Source organism: Phalacrocorax carbo, chromosome 3, assembly GCF_963921805.1.
Source record: "Phalacrocorax carbo chromosome 3, bPhaCar2.1, whole genome shotgun sequence".
NCBI lineage: Eukaryota > Metazoa > Chordata > Aves > Suliformes > Phalacrocoracidae > Phalacrocorax > Phalacrocorax carbo.
In genome coordinates, this window is record NC_087515.1 from 909,758 (window position 1) to 922,254 (window position 12,497).

The 12,497-nt window shown below is 45.4% G+C and overlaps 1 protein-coding gene across 15 annotated transcripts in view; it reads left to right on the forward strand.

The window, feature by feature from the left end:
* Positions 1 to 12,497, forward strand: part of KIZ (kizuna centrosomal protein) — a 169,588-nt gene that overhangs the window by 149,638 nt on the left and 7,453 nt on the right. For 9 of the 15 annotated variants that reach the window (XM_064445516.1, XM_064445517.1, XM_064445519.1 and 6 more), the window contains 2 exons: positions 475 to 540; positions 9,908 to 10,007. In XM_064445516.1, the coding sequence (XP_064301586.1) occupies positions 475 to 540; positions 9,908 to 10,007 (166 nt within the window). Of the gene's footprint in view, positions 1 to 474; positions 541 to 9,907; positions 10,008 to 10,823; positions 10,915 to 12,497 lie in introns of all 15 variants that reach the window. The other 6 variants (XM_064445512.1, XM_064445521.1, XM_064445524.1 and 3 more) reach the window with 4 other exon arrangements.

The following is a 12,497-nucleotide window of genomic DNA, read 5'->3' on the forward strand; positions in this document are numbered from 1 at the left end:
AAAGTCCGGAAGAGACAGGCAATTAGGTTGCAATGCTCTTTACACAGCAGATGTAAACAAACTGCTTTAGGCCTCCTAAATTCACGCGACTTTTATCCACGGAGGAGACAGAGACTTTGATTTAAACTAATTTTCCGCAGTCGGTATGATATACGCTGCTGCTGTCGGGCTGCCGGACGAGATCGCAGAGTTACTGTGGGCTGTTTGTTTCCTAAATCCCATTGGGTCTTAAATAATTTAAGACATTTGGTTAGCTTGTCCTTTTCTCTGGAAGCTACAGAGAGGCAGGCTAGCCTCGCATGCGAGGAAAGTTCACAGTAGGCGCCTCTTTTAAGGACGGTAATGGATAGTTTAGATCAATAAACAAGAGATAACAAAAGTGAGAAATTAAAGGGAGTAGGGCTTAAAAGCAAACAAACCAGTCTGATCACTGCGACTTTGAAATGTGTTTCATTATGGTGTGTTCACATCCAGAAGTCACAAGCTGGTGTGAAGATGAGAGCAAGGAAGAAAGCGCGGTCGAAAAGATTCCTATTACAGGTAAAAGTAATGGCTGCATATTAACCTCGAATCCAGTATTCAACTTGATTATATAATCAAAACATGGCATTTTAGTGGTTTGGGTCCACTAATAGTGAGTAAATTCAGCTACTACATACTGAGCGCAAAGATTAAACGTAAGATCATAAAGTCCATGCTTACGTTAACATAAACCAAGATGGAAAATAACAGCGCCTATTTAATTCCTTGTAATCATGTTATACATTTAAACCATGTGAATATCCTGTCATTTAGCCTTTCAGGTCCCAGTATCAGTGTTACAAAGGTCAGTCTCCATGGGGAAGATCCAGTAATTATATGGCAAACTACAGATGTTCCTGATTTGATTCTTTTCTTTTCTCGAGTAATTGAATGTGTATCATTAGAATAAGCGCAGGGAAAAACCCTGCTAGCCAGGAAGCCGTGCCTTTGCCTCTGTTACAAAAGCTGCCTGATAACACAAAATTTTTAGCAATAAGGTTTTATCAAGACGTGTTCAGATCCTCCCGCAGCAGATGTACGAGGCTGGCTTAGGATCCCGAGGTGTCGCTGCCTTTCGGTCCTGGGGTATCAATAGCACATTAGTATTCAGGGCAGGGCTCTTTGCAATGAGTCTCAATTTGCTTTTGCCTGATTTTGTAAAGTGGTGGGCTGCTTCCTTATAAATTTTGATGTTTGGCTAAATGTTTATTTATGCAGGTGTGTACTCCCACAGAAAGGTGCGAGGGCATCTGCTTATGCAACGCTCGCTGTTGCTTTTCTGCTCTTTTACGGCTTCAGAATAACCTGTCTTTCGAAGAGCAATTCATTTCTCTATAGAGGTTTTCCTCTGCTGCTTTTTGAGCCTAATTTGCAGCTAAAATATAAAAATGTGCTTCTTGTATTCCTGAATTACAGTGCAGCACTAATATTCCTATGTTAGCCAATAAAACTTAGACTTTATCTTTTTTTTTTCCTAGAGAGTGGAATGCTTTCCATTTTCCCATTTCTTAAAATGTCCTTCAGTCACGTACGGCAATGTATTTTAAAGCATGAATTGCATTGATTTCCAGAGGAACTGAAAGCCACCTAAATCTTTTTCATGGAACAAAACACACTCCTTGTTTGAAAATTAATCTAAAATTTTGCAAAATCTTGAGATTGGTTCGGTTTTGTTTGTAATTTAAGAGGATTCAAATTTGAGGATTGGGGTTTAAGTTGGCTAAAGTGCAGAGAAGGGCCAGCGAGAACAGTGTCAGGAACGGGGACTCCCTCGACTAATGCCATCGCCCGTACGCATTTTTTTCTTTTTTTTTTTTTTTTTTTTAAGAATACTGGCCCCTGAGTTTGGATCTCTGTAGCTGCCAGTGCTTTTGGTTTCCTTCTCCCCACCCTGAATTTCATCACTTACCAGTACTGGTTTTCGCTATCATTTTGCACACAGGTTTGTCAGGGGAGTCTCTATTGCAGTTTTTCCCGCGGGGGACCCCGACAGTCTGTGGGGCCGGTTGCTGTGTTAGATGTCAGTTAGTCAAAAGCCAAGCCTCCACGGACATCCCCCTTCCCTGCTTCTCCCGTGGCTTTCTTACCGAAGGGCATGCAAATACTAATACTTCCTATTTGTAAAAATGCTGAGAAGCTCTCTCTAACCTAAACACTGAAGCGAGTAACCTGAAATCCGTTCTTTCTGAGCCTGCTGTATTTACTGTTCCGTTGCAGCGTGTTTCCGGTAGCCAGCAGTCGCGTTGTCTCTAGGGGTGAGGCTTTTTCATATCTCACTTGAAAGCAAAGTTGCTCCTTTCAGGCGCGATTCATCTCCATTCATCTTCAGCCCATGATCTTCTCCGGGCTCCTCGTTCCCTTCTGGCTCCTCGCCCTTCCAGCCTGGCGCTTTTTTCCTTTTTGCTCACCATTATTTGCTGTCGACTGTGGCCCTGGAGCTCTGAAATTGTTCTGTGCCTAAAACAGGCAATATCTCCGCACGTTGTCTTTTGGGCTCAGATGATTTGTTTGAGGGCTTGGCCTTGTGGTTTTAGATCAACTGATACTTCATGTCCATTCTATACACGCTCATTTTGCTATACAACTTTTTCTAAGCTTAAGGGATGCAAATTTTGGGTTTTTTTCAGTACTTCCTGCATTCTTTAAGGGCGTTAAGTGTTGGTGTGAACACCATTTTGGGTTTTGGTGGGCTTTGTTGTGAGAGCTGGGTGGATGTGCTTCCAAGCAGCCTTCTGGGATGGCGCTTTACAAGGGCTTCTCTAGTTCTGTGGTTTTTTTCTTTCACTTCTGTTACAGAGAAAAAGAACCAAAACATTTATTTTAATTTTCTGTTAAATATTCCAGAAATAATTTATATTTTTTTCTGCAATGCCTGTAGGGGAGGAAGGAGATGGCTGCGTGGCTTTGGGGAAGAGGGCTTAGAGTCATAGCTGGGATGGGGTGTCACATGTCCCTTAGAGACAGCCTGTGCTGGTACCTGAAACTGCCCCTGCGAGGGCTGACTTCACTCGGAGCTCGGCTTGGACTGAAACCTCTGCTGGGCTGTTCCCATCCGTGGCAGGACACGTGAGCTTCTCAAACCCACAGTCAACTGGGGGCGCAGGGGAACGTGGCTCGTAGCCTAAAGATGGTTTCTTTCTTAGCACCCTGTCCTAAGCTTGCGGAAGGCCGTGTTGTGATAATTGTCTGTAAAAGGATTGCGTTTTGTGTATGGTCTCGCCCAGAGAGGAGTTAGCTGTTAATAGCAATCTCATTTTATGCCAGGTTACATGAGGATAGAGGGGAGGATATGTGGACTCGTTCTCAGTTTCTTCATGGGTGCTTTGTTTTTTATCTTGGGAAGACATGCAAATATATTGTTCAGTGCTTTTGCTGTTCCTGAGGCAGGTGAATAACGCGAGATTAAAAAGAAAGGATAAAAATCCGTTATTTTTTGTTTTGCTGGATGACTGTTTAAGAGTCTCATTTATGAGTAGGGAACTGCTGATTTTATTGAAGGGGGAGGTTGGTTAAATCTTTAACAAAACCAGATTCTCTCCCTACCCTTCATTTATGTCTGTGATTTAAACAGACGTTAAAGCTATAAAGCATTTGAATAAAAACGGCGTTACTTTTCCGCTCATCAGGCTTTGCTTTCACAACGTCTTGAATGTCACCTTCCAGCTACTCTCCAGGTATAAAACCTCTAATGTAGAAATAAGGAGGAAAAACTCTCTTCAGAAGAGAAAAAAAATTTAACCTTTCTTTGTGTATCATAAGGGAACGTGGAAGAACGCAAATCCAATTCTGCTTTCCTTTTTAGGTCACCTTTAATGAGCCAATAATCCTGCCAGCACTTTTCCCACGCCCACACGTCCTTCCCGGTGAGGTCCTCCTTTGAGCTTGAAGTTAAAAGGTTCCCGAGGTTCCACTTGGAGTGCGCTAATAAAGGCGTTAATAAGTCTGCCCAACTTTTCGCTTCATTTGATATCAACCCATTTGCAGCTGCTGTTACGAAAAAGTTCATCTGTACGTGATTAATTGCTGCTGCTGGCGGGGCCTGACCTTGGGACAGCGTAAAGATCGTACGTTTTGCTTAAATTAGTTTGGATTATGTACTCCAGGAGGTGATATTTTTACGCTGCTCCACTTAAGTTCCTGAAAAACCTCAGAGTCTTTTTATAGTTATGAATTCTGCGTGAAAATTGTTCTTCGAACTTTAAACAGAGGCAGCAGCTTCTAGAAGTATCCTCACTGGATGGCTTGCCCCACGGGGATTCCCTGACTCCACTGGTCACCCCAGTGTCTGCTCTTGACAGGATAGCATCGTACCGTGGTATCTTATTGTAAGAGTATTTAGCCTTTTCCCCCCCATTTAAGGGAAGGGGGAAGATATTTGTTAGTATTTGACCTACTTCTGGATACTGGTTACTGCAGTGTTCTGCTCAGGTTTTATTTTGGCAATTTTTCCCATCTGTTTGCTCCTGAAAAAGCACATCCATCTATCACATTTGCAGGTAGCCTTTCTCTGCTCTCTGTATGCAAGTTTTTTGTGCTATCGCGAGGGAAATCGCTGCGTTTACAAGCCCGTATGCAGCCGGCACTCACGCCTCTGGTCCCAAGGCAGCGGTGTGCGCAGCCTCTGCGAGGCACGGCAGCTGACAGCACACCTTTAATCCGCCATAGCTCTTTGTAGATTATCAGCAAGCGCAGTAATTAGTGTTAATGTGGTGGAGGAGCTTGTTCCGATGTCAAGTTCCTCTGGGCAGGAATGATTCAGTTCTCTGTGTCGGTACGGGACCAAGCAGTACAGCAGCCCAGACCTGCCAGGACTTCTGAATGCGGATGCAATAACTATTGCCGCGGTAACTGTAAAACTACACAGCTTGTGGGCTCCGCTGATCCTGATAAAATTCCTTTCAAGGCATTAGTGACTTTGAAGTCTAGTGACAGCTGAAATACCCAAGCTGCTAACTATTTTATTGTTGATAAATGTACAGAGAAAAAGCAAAGTTCCTTTTGGTGTGGGCTCTCACTTGCGTACGGAGGGGAGATGCAGACACGTGTCTGGGCTGAGTCTGCGAAAGCACTGGGGTCTGTTTGCCCCCCAACCACCCCCGTTTGCATACGAAATTATTGATTGTTATTGGACATAATGGGTGATAGCTCTTCACAGCTTCTGAGTGGCAAACAACGTGCTTTTGTTCCTTTCCTGGTAGAGCATCACCTACTACGCTATTCCTACTGCTTGCTTACGTGCCTTGTTGCTTAGGTCGAAGACTTCAGTTTTTCTCACAAACCGTTCAGGCTGTGGGTGAACACACTGGTATTTCTGTTTTCCCAGTCTGCATTCCAAAAACCAGCAGCCTTGTGAATTAGGTTTCCCTCTTCCAGACAGGCGGAGTCAAGCACTTGGAGGTTGTCCATAGAAAGATGACTTGGTGTCTGCAGATGACTTCTCTGTGCTGGGACTCTAGCTGCAGTCAGGGGCTTTAATGCTGGTTTTGATGTTCAAAAAGTGTGAGCTTCTTCCTCTGCGAGAGAGGTAATACAATTGGCAAGATATAAACATTGCAGGTACGAGGCCAAGAGCGTTCCATCTTTTCATCTGCAGAAAACTACATCACTTCTTAGCCGCTGAGATGTTTGGCTATGAATTGATAGGTGCTTCAACCTCGGCCACAGGAGGGACGCATGCAGAAAATATCTTTTCAGTTCTGTGCTGGTACGCTATGTTCTGGGTTAAAGATCACCTCAACTGTTCCGCAGAACAAAATAATAGTGGTTCATTATGCAACGGTGGCGGTTTTTTACCCGGAATTGTTGGCTAATGAAGAAAACTACACCCATTTTGTTCAGAACAAAATTGTAAACCTGACATGAAGGCTGCCTTGACCCATGCCAACTGCACAATTTATTCAAAGTTGAAGAGTGTTAATTAATAGTGGTACTGTGGATCCTTTGCTGGTTCTGAGTGGAAGGAACAGTGCACAGGGGAAAAAGGTGCGAGGACAGCTGTGTCGCCTGGGACACGCCAGCCCCAATTCTGCCGCAGTATTGCTCAGACGGCTGGATTGAGAACTTCCCATTATTAACATCCCAGTTTGAGTTTAAAGATGGAGTTTTAACAAGCTTCTTCTGTTGTGGCCGTGCAGTACGGGCGGGCCCTTCAGACTGAGCAAACGCTTGCAGTACCCCATCCAGACAGCATCACCCCTGCACGCCTATCTTGCTTCTGGGGTGTCGCTGGAATACAAGAGCTGGTGCTGTGGTGAGGCCCCTCCTTCCAAAAGCCGCTTGGGAAGAGAACGTCAAGCAGATGGCATCTGTCTCTTACCCGTTGTATCAAGAATTTACCAAATTCGGATGGGAAGGGAGAGGTGCTTTTTAGCAAGCCTGTGTACAGCCCAGGAGGTGTTGAGAGACGGCCATCAGGAGCAGAGCAGCATTGTCACAGCCCGCAGCCCTCCTCCTGCCTCCGCTTCTGCTTCCCAGTGCCGCTGCTCCCCCCTGAATGATTTCTGTGGCGCTGGCAATTCTTTTATCCAAGGGTTTCAGTCTGCACGCTGCCGTTGTGCTCTGAACACATCTTTCTTTCCGGGTTTTTTTCCCCTCTTCTCCACTTGATGCATCTTTCTCGCCAGGGTTATCGTGTTCTGCTGCACAGTCAGGGCAAAACGTGTATTTGTGTTTCAGCACCACACGCCTCTCACTGTCCCCAGCCTGCGACAGGGAGACTGCCCTTGCTGTTACTGCACGGCGAGGGAGATGCTTCTGGCAAAGCAAACAACAGAAACACACGTGCGCCCCAGAATAAAAGCGTCTTTTTGAACTAAGTTGCATTTAACCTTAAACGTGGCGATCTGTTTTATGAAGGAAATACACTGATCTGCATAAGGGTTTTCTGGCACGATGCAGCTCTATCAGGAGCAAAGTGCTTAACAGTTTTCCCTCCCAGCAGCATATTTCTTGTACCTTCCCTTCTCTGCCCTGCACGTTGCGCCAGTGGCTGGTGCTTTCTCACAAGGGTGAAGCAAGTATTGCCGTGCGCCCAGGTTGGGCTGGTTTTGTTGTTGGTGCTGCACGTCTGTAACCGAGACTCTTCCTTTCCGCCAGCTTACAAGGCGGACGTGTTGTTGAAGGCACGGGGATTAAGCAATGAGTGGGGAAGAGGAGGTAAGAGCCAGGTGACTGCTCAGCACACAAAGCAGCAGCCGCTGCACACTGACTGCTTGCGTGTTGTCAGGCGCTTTGTGGGTGCCACAACCCGGGTGAATTGCCACGGCAGGCTTTCCAGGGAGGTGAGCTGCTGGGCTTAGGAGTTCCTAGCAGGATCTCCCATTTCTGTAGGGCACATAGGATGTAAGTCAGCAAAAAGATGCTCAAGGGAAACAACTGGATTAATTGGCAAGGCAGCCTGGTGTAACGAAGGCAGAAGTGGGGACTGATAGCCCAGCATTGTATAGTAATTGACAGGTAGGGCAAAGCTGGGCTCTGAAGGGTCTTAAAGGTGACGAACAAGTAGTTTGTGCTACTGTTTGATGTAGTGAAGGGAGGGGAGCCAGCACAGGCACGGAAGGCATGGGGGAATGCTCTTTTGAGGCTGGCACGTGTGCAAAAGCCATAAGGAGAGCTGCACGACAACAGTGGCCCAGCTCGCATGTTGGTAGAGCTGGCAAAGACCCAGACTTTGAAGTGCCAGCTCGAAAGGTATGGCGAGTATGCCTGGATCAAAGACGGGCTCCATGAAGCTGCCCTGAGGGATGGGAAGAGCCTTTAACAGCAACACAGACAGTTACTCTGCACAGGTAGAAGCACTTTCCTGTGTTTGCAGATACGTCCCTGCTGCGGGGGACCCGTCAACGGCAAGCTAGGTATCGGGTCACTGCTCAGGCTGGGGTTCCCAGGCTTAGCCTGAAGCAAAGGCTGAGAGGCACACATCAGATGCAGCCGTTTAACCGGCGTGCCAGCACCCTCTGAAGCCACCACCTGCTCTGGAAGCCCTCTCCCCTGGGAAGGGGGAGAAGCATCCAGTCCATTCGCAGACTGTAACGAGGTGGATGTGTCCCACTGCACGTGCAGGGCTGAAATGGGAAGGGTGGTTAGAGCTGATGACTTGTGCGGAAGGCGTTTGCTTCACGTTCTCCTTCGCACAAGGAGCGCACCCTGGCCACGCCGGAGCCACGTCTGAGGGCACGCGTAACTGCATTTTGAACGTTTGCAGAGTCTATGGCCTATGGTTCTGTTAGCCGGGCACAACTCGCTTTGTGCAAGGCTTTCTCGAGGCAGAGGGATGCCCTCCTGGAGAAAAGCCTGCTCTATCCCCAGGCAAGAAGTGAGCACGTAATCTCAGCTGCGTTGTGTGTTGTAGTTTGAATCCCAGCGGGAGGACCCCTGAAAAATACACCTATGTTTAAGTGCTTTACTTGTGGAGTGAAAAGTAGTTTCTGGGAGTTCTGACCCGATTAGAATAAATTAGCTTTTTTTTTTTTTGCATTCCCAAAGTAGTGTACAAACAAGCATGAACGTTCATCCCTTTGTGGTCATGGTTTCTCAGTCCATGCCCACGTCGCTCAGTCTGCAGCTCTGAGCTGCCATCAGTCTTGCATCCAGGACGTCCTCCATGATCTCCGCAGGTCTCTGCTCCTCTGCATGTGTACATCACGAGAAAGGGGGGCATCCCCCCCTTTTTCCCCCTTGTTTTCATTTTTTCCCATCCATTCTTGACTTTTCTTTTTTCCTTCATGCGTTCTCTGGAAGCAGTCAGGCTCCTGCAAAGCGGCACGCCGCTGCCAGGGCAGCTCCTGTGCCCGCGATCCGCCGCCTCCTGTGCCAGCGGACGTCTTGCACCTCTTTGCTGGAAGCGCCCGAGGCTGAGCAGGATCTCGGCCGCTGAAATCCGAGAGCAGAGCGGTGTGATCCGCTGGGGTGGGCTGTAAAGCACACAGCCAGTTAGAAAGTAGGAGTGTCCAAGATGTACAGAAATACTGAATTGTCCTGGGTCGGAATGAAGTTGGTAACAATTCAGGCTTGTTTATAAGTTCAGTACTCTCCCTCTATATATATATAAAATATGCAAAGTAGCCTTTTAAAGTGGGATTTGTACTTGAGCATCATGTTCTTTGGAAATGAGTACAAAGACGAGCAATTGTACAATTTAGTGAATTAATTTACCTCTTCTTCCCCCCCCCCCCCCCCCCCCCCCAATTTTAAATCTCTACGGGAGGGAAATGAGATACACAGAGTGGGGAGAAAGGAAAGGAAGGCGTGGATAAAAGATTTTGAAAGAGTTGGGTGTTTGGCTGTTTAAGTCATAAAAATCCCAAGATTTGTGTCTCCCAAACGCAGCTCTGTTTCAGGATAAAGGTTGAAAATACTGATCTATCAAATAATATTAAGAGAACTGTAACTCTCTGAAATATCTACATTTAAGGGGAAGGAGAATAAAAATAACCTTGCTTCCTGACTAACTAAAGTAAATGAGAACTCAGGGGTAATAGAAGAAAAAAGTAAAAAGACCCGTTTAGGTTTTGCTTAAAGCTGCCATGATGCAATACTGCTCTTGGAGCAAACATTGAGATTCTCTTTTTTTCTAAAATGAGGTAAAACTTGTGCAAATGTCACTACTCACAAGAAATCATCATCGGAGAACTTAACTGATAGCGAGGGAGTCTTGTTTTCTTGTGTTTTTACCTAGCTCCCACCTAACCGCGAGCAAACAGTCTTGAGGCAGATGCCGTTAACTGCGTGGTGCGCGCTCCCCTATCGACTTTGTCATCAAACCAAGAGCGTGGCCCTCGTTGCATCTATGAGAAAGCAAGAGCGTGTTGCTGACAGGGACTGCACACTGCTGTGGGCTCCAGCCATTATTATTTGAAAATCTGTTTTTCCTGTTTTTACTTAACAGGTCGGGACAGTGGCAATAATAGTTCCAAAGCAAAAGCAAGCCAAGACACGCACTCAGAAACTAGTTCTTCTTCGAATGAAAGAACTCCTCCCTTCTCAAGGTAAAGTTGTTAAATCCTTTAACATTCGAAATGCTTCTGTAGAATGAGAAGCACCAAGAGAAAATGGCTGAAGCTCCGATTATTTTATTTTTTTTACTTGGTCTAGGTTAAGGTTCACATTTATGTTTATCTAATAAAACATCTTAAACTTTAGTACACCTTAGAAAATATTTGTGCCAAAGCCAAGTATTGTTTTGCAGCTGTTGTTTTTTCATTTTAAGACTCAATTGACATCTCAGTGAACCACAAATTAGCGTGTACAGCTGCTCTCAGTAGGGCTACTCAGGGCCCAGACAATAGGAGTTGTCAGGAAAGGGGCAGACATAAAACATAAAGTCTCCAAGAAATAAAGTGGTGGGTTTCTTCTCCGTGTATCCGAGATGTAAACTGGCTGTAACTGGATAACACTTCTCATGGGTTCGGGGGTTTTTTTAGTGTTTGATGCTGGGGTATTTATAACATGCCTGTCTTGCTTCCAAACTGAGTATGTTTAATTAATCATCTTACATATACCTAAAGGGTGCCGTTTGCTCTTTTTTGTTTTTGTTTGGTTTGGGGTTTTTGTTTGGTTTTGTTTTTTGGGGTTTGTTTGAGTTTGGGTTTGGTTTTTTTTCATAAGGAAATAAAAAAAATAAAAAAGTTGGCTTGGGTCCCTGAGCACTTCTGTTGGATGTTCCTTGTGTTCTTCGTTGGCATGTAACGGTAATCAAACAGCAGCAATCAAATTAGTGGTCAAGAAGCAGCAGAAAATCGGATATAACACAGCCATCTCGTGAAATATTGGCTGGGCTTTAGATCCTTATCTGCTCTTACTAGAACAGCCCAGCAAGTGGGTGCGGCTGCGGCGTGGCTCCCGGCCTGAGAACTGCCGACAGTAGCGCTCAGCAAGAGACTTCACAGCATTTTGGTAAATTTTTAACTCCTCCTGTTTGCACGGCGTCGCCATCTTTCTCTAGCTGCTTTTATCCGATTTTGCAAGTGTCCTTCTGCTCTTTGTGTTAAAATCCCAGTATTTCTGTAAGTCTTTGAGTACCGTAAATACAAGTTGTAATACGGTACTGATGAATGGCATTCGCGATGTTGTTCGGGATTAATTCTTAGAGTCTTATGTTCAAACTCTTTTTTTCTTCTTTTTTTTCTTTTTAAATTTTCTGAAACTTTGTTTGAAAATTATGTTCCAAGTCATACTACCTAGTGCTATGAATTGCAAGGGTGCCTCTGTAAATGAATTTTTAAATGCTAAATTTTAGTCATTCGCTGAAGCCCAGGTCAGCAGGAAGAGAAGGATCGGGCCCTGAAGAACGTGCTCCCAGGATCACTGCTATGCGTCCGAATAAAATGGGTATAAATGCCCGCTAATAATGCGTTTGGCGACTGCTGCGTTTTTCAGGTGCTGTTCATACGGCGTACGTTTTTTTGCCGTTTTTTCAAATTCTTATTTGTGATAGATTTAAAAACAATTCATTCTGCCCTGTAGTTCCATGCCTTTCAGCGCTGCGAAGCAAGTGCAATTCATGCGCTGACGCACACGATGATGCCGCTTTAAAAAAAAAAATCATAACGGCTTAAAGTTCGTGGGGTTTTTTTTCTAAATGAGTGAAAAATAGTTTGGCCCTTCTAAACCCGAAGTTTATTAACAACCCTTGCTTTTGGCCGCCCGGCATCCACTCCGCCAAGCCGGAGAGCGGCGAAAGCCGTGAGGAAGACGGAGGGACGGGAGGGCGGCCAGGGCGAAGCGCGAGGCCTTCGCCGCCGACACGTAAGCGCTCTGCTTACCGCAGTCACTCCTCGGGCTTTATTGCTTTTACAAGTGGTCTCGAAACCCACTACTTGAGAATAAACATAACTGTGTGGCGCTGCCGTGGTACTTTTTATAAATTCTTCTTTGCTCCGTTTTGTCACTGAGCTGATGAGTGACCTCGCGAAAGACCCTGCTGGACCTAAATAAAAAAATGGCTTCCTCTGATGTCCTCCAGACAATAATTATGATGTGCCAGTTAAGCCCAAACTACAGCTGAGGGATTTTACTTTAAAGCAGAGGCTCGGGCGCAAAAATGCATTTATAGCTCTTTGTCTGGCACCTCATTATGTGTGGGCCTGATTCATTAAGTAATTGGTTTGCAGTTGTTTACATGAGTATTAAGGCTTTCTATTCAGCAGCCTTTGAGAGATACATTGTGTAAATGTTGCATGTTATGAATGCCGAATGAGGGGCCGGGGACCGGTCCTATTGGCTAAACACTGCGCTCTGTTGAAAAGCAAGAGAAAGAGATTGGGTGCTGCTTTGCATAGCAATGACTTTCTTAATAAGCTTTACAGATTAATACACACAAGCTATAAAAGATGCAAAGAGATACTCTTAGCACATTTATACATGCTCATTTCACTATTATGGTACTGGAGACGGGAAGAATTGAGGGCTTTCATATTCGGTTTTTCAGTGCATGTCTTCAGTGCATGAGACTTAATAGAATCCGATGTTTATTGTAT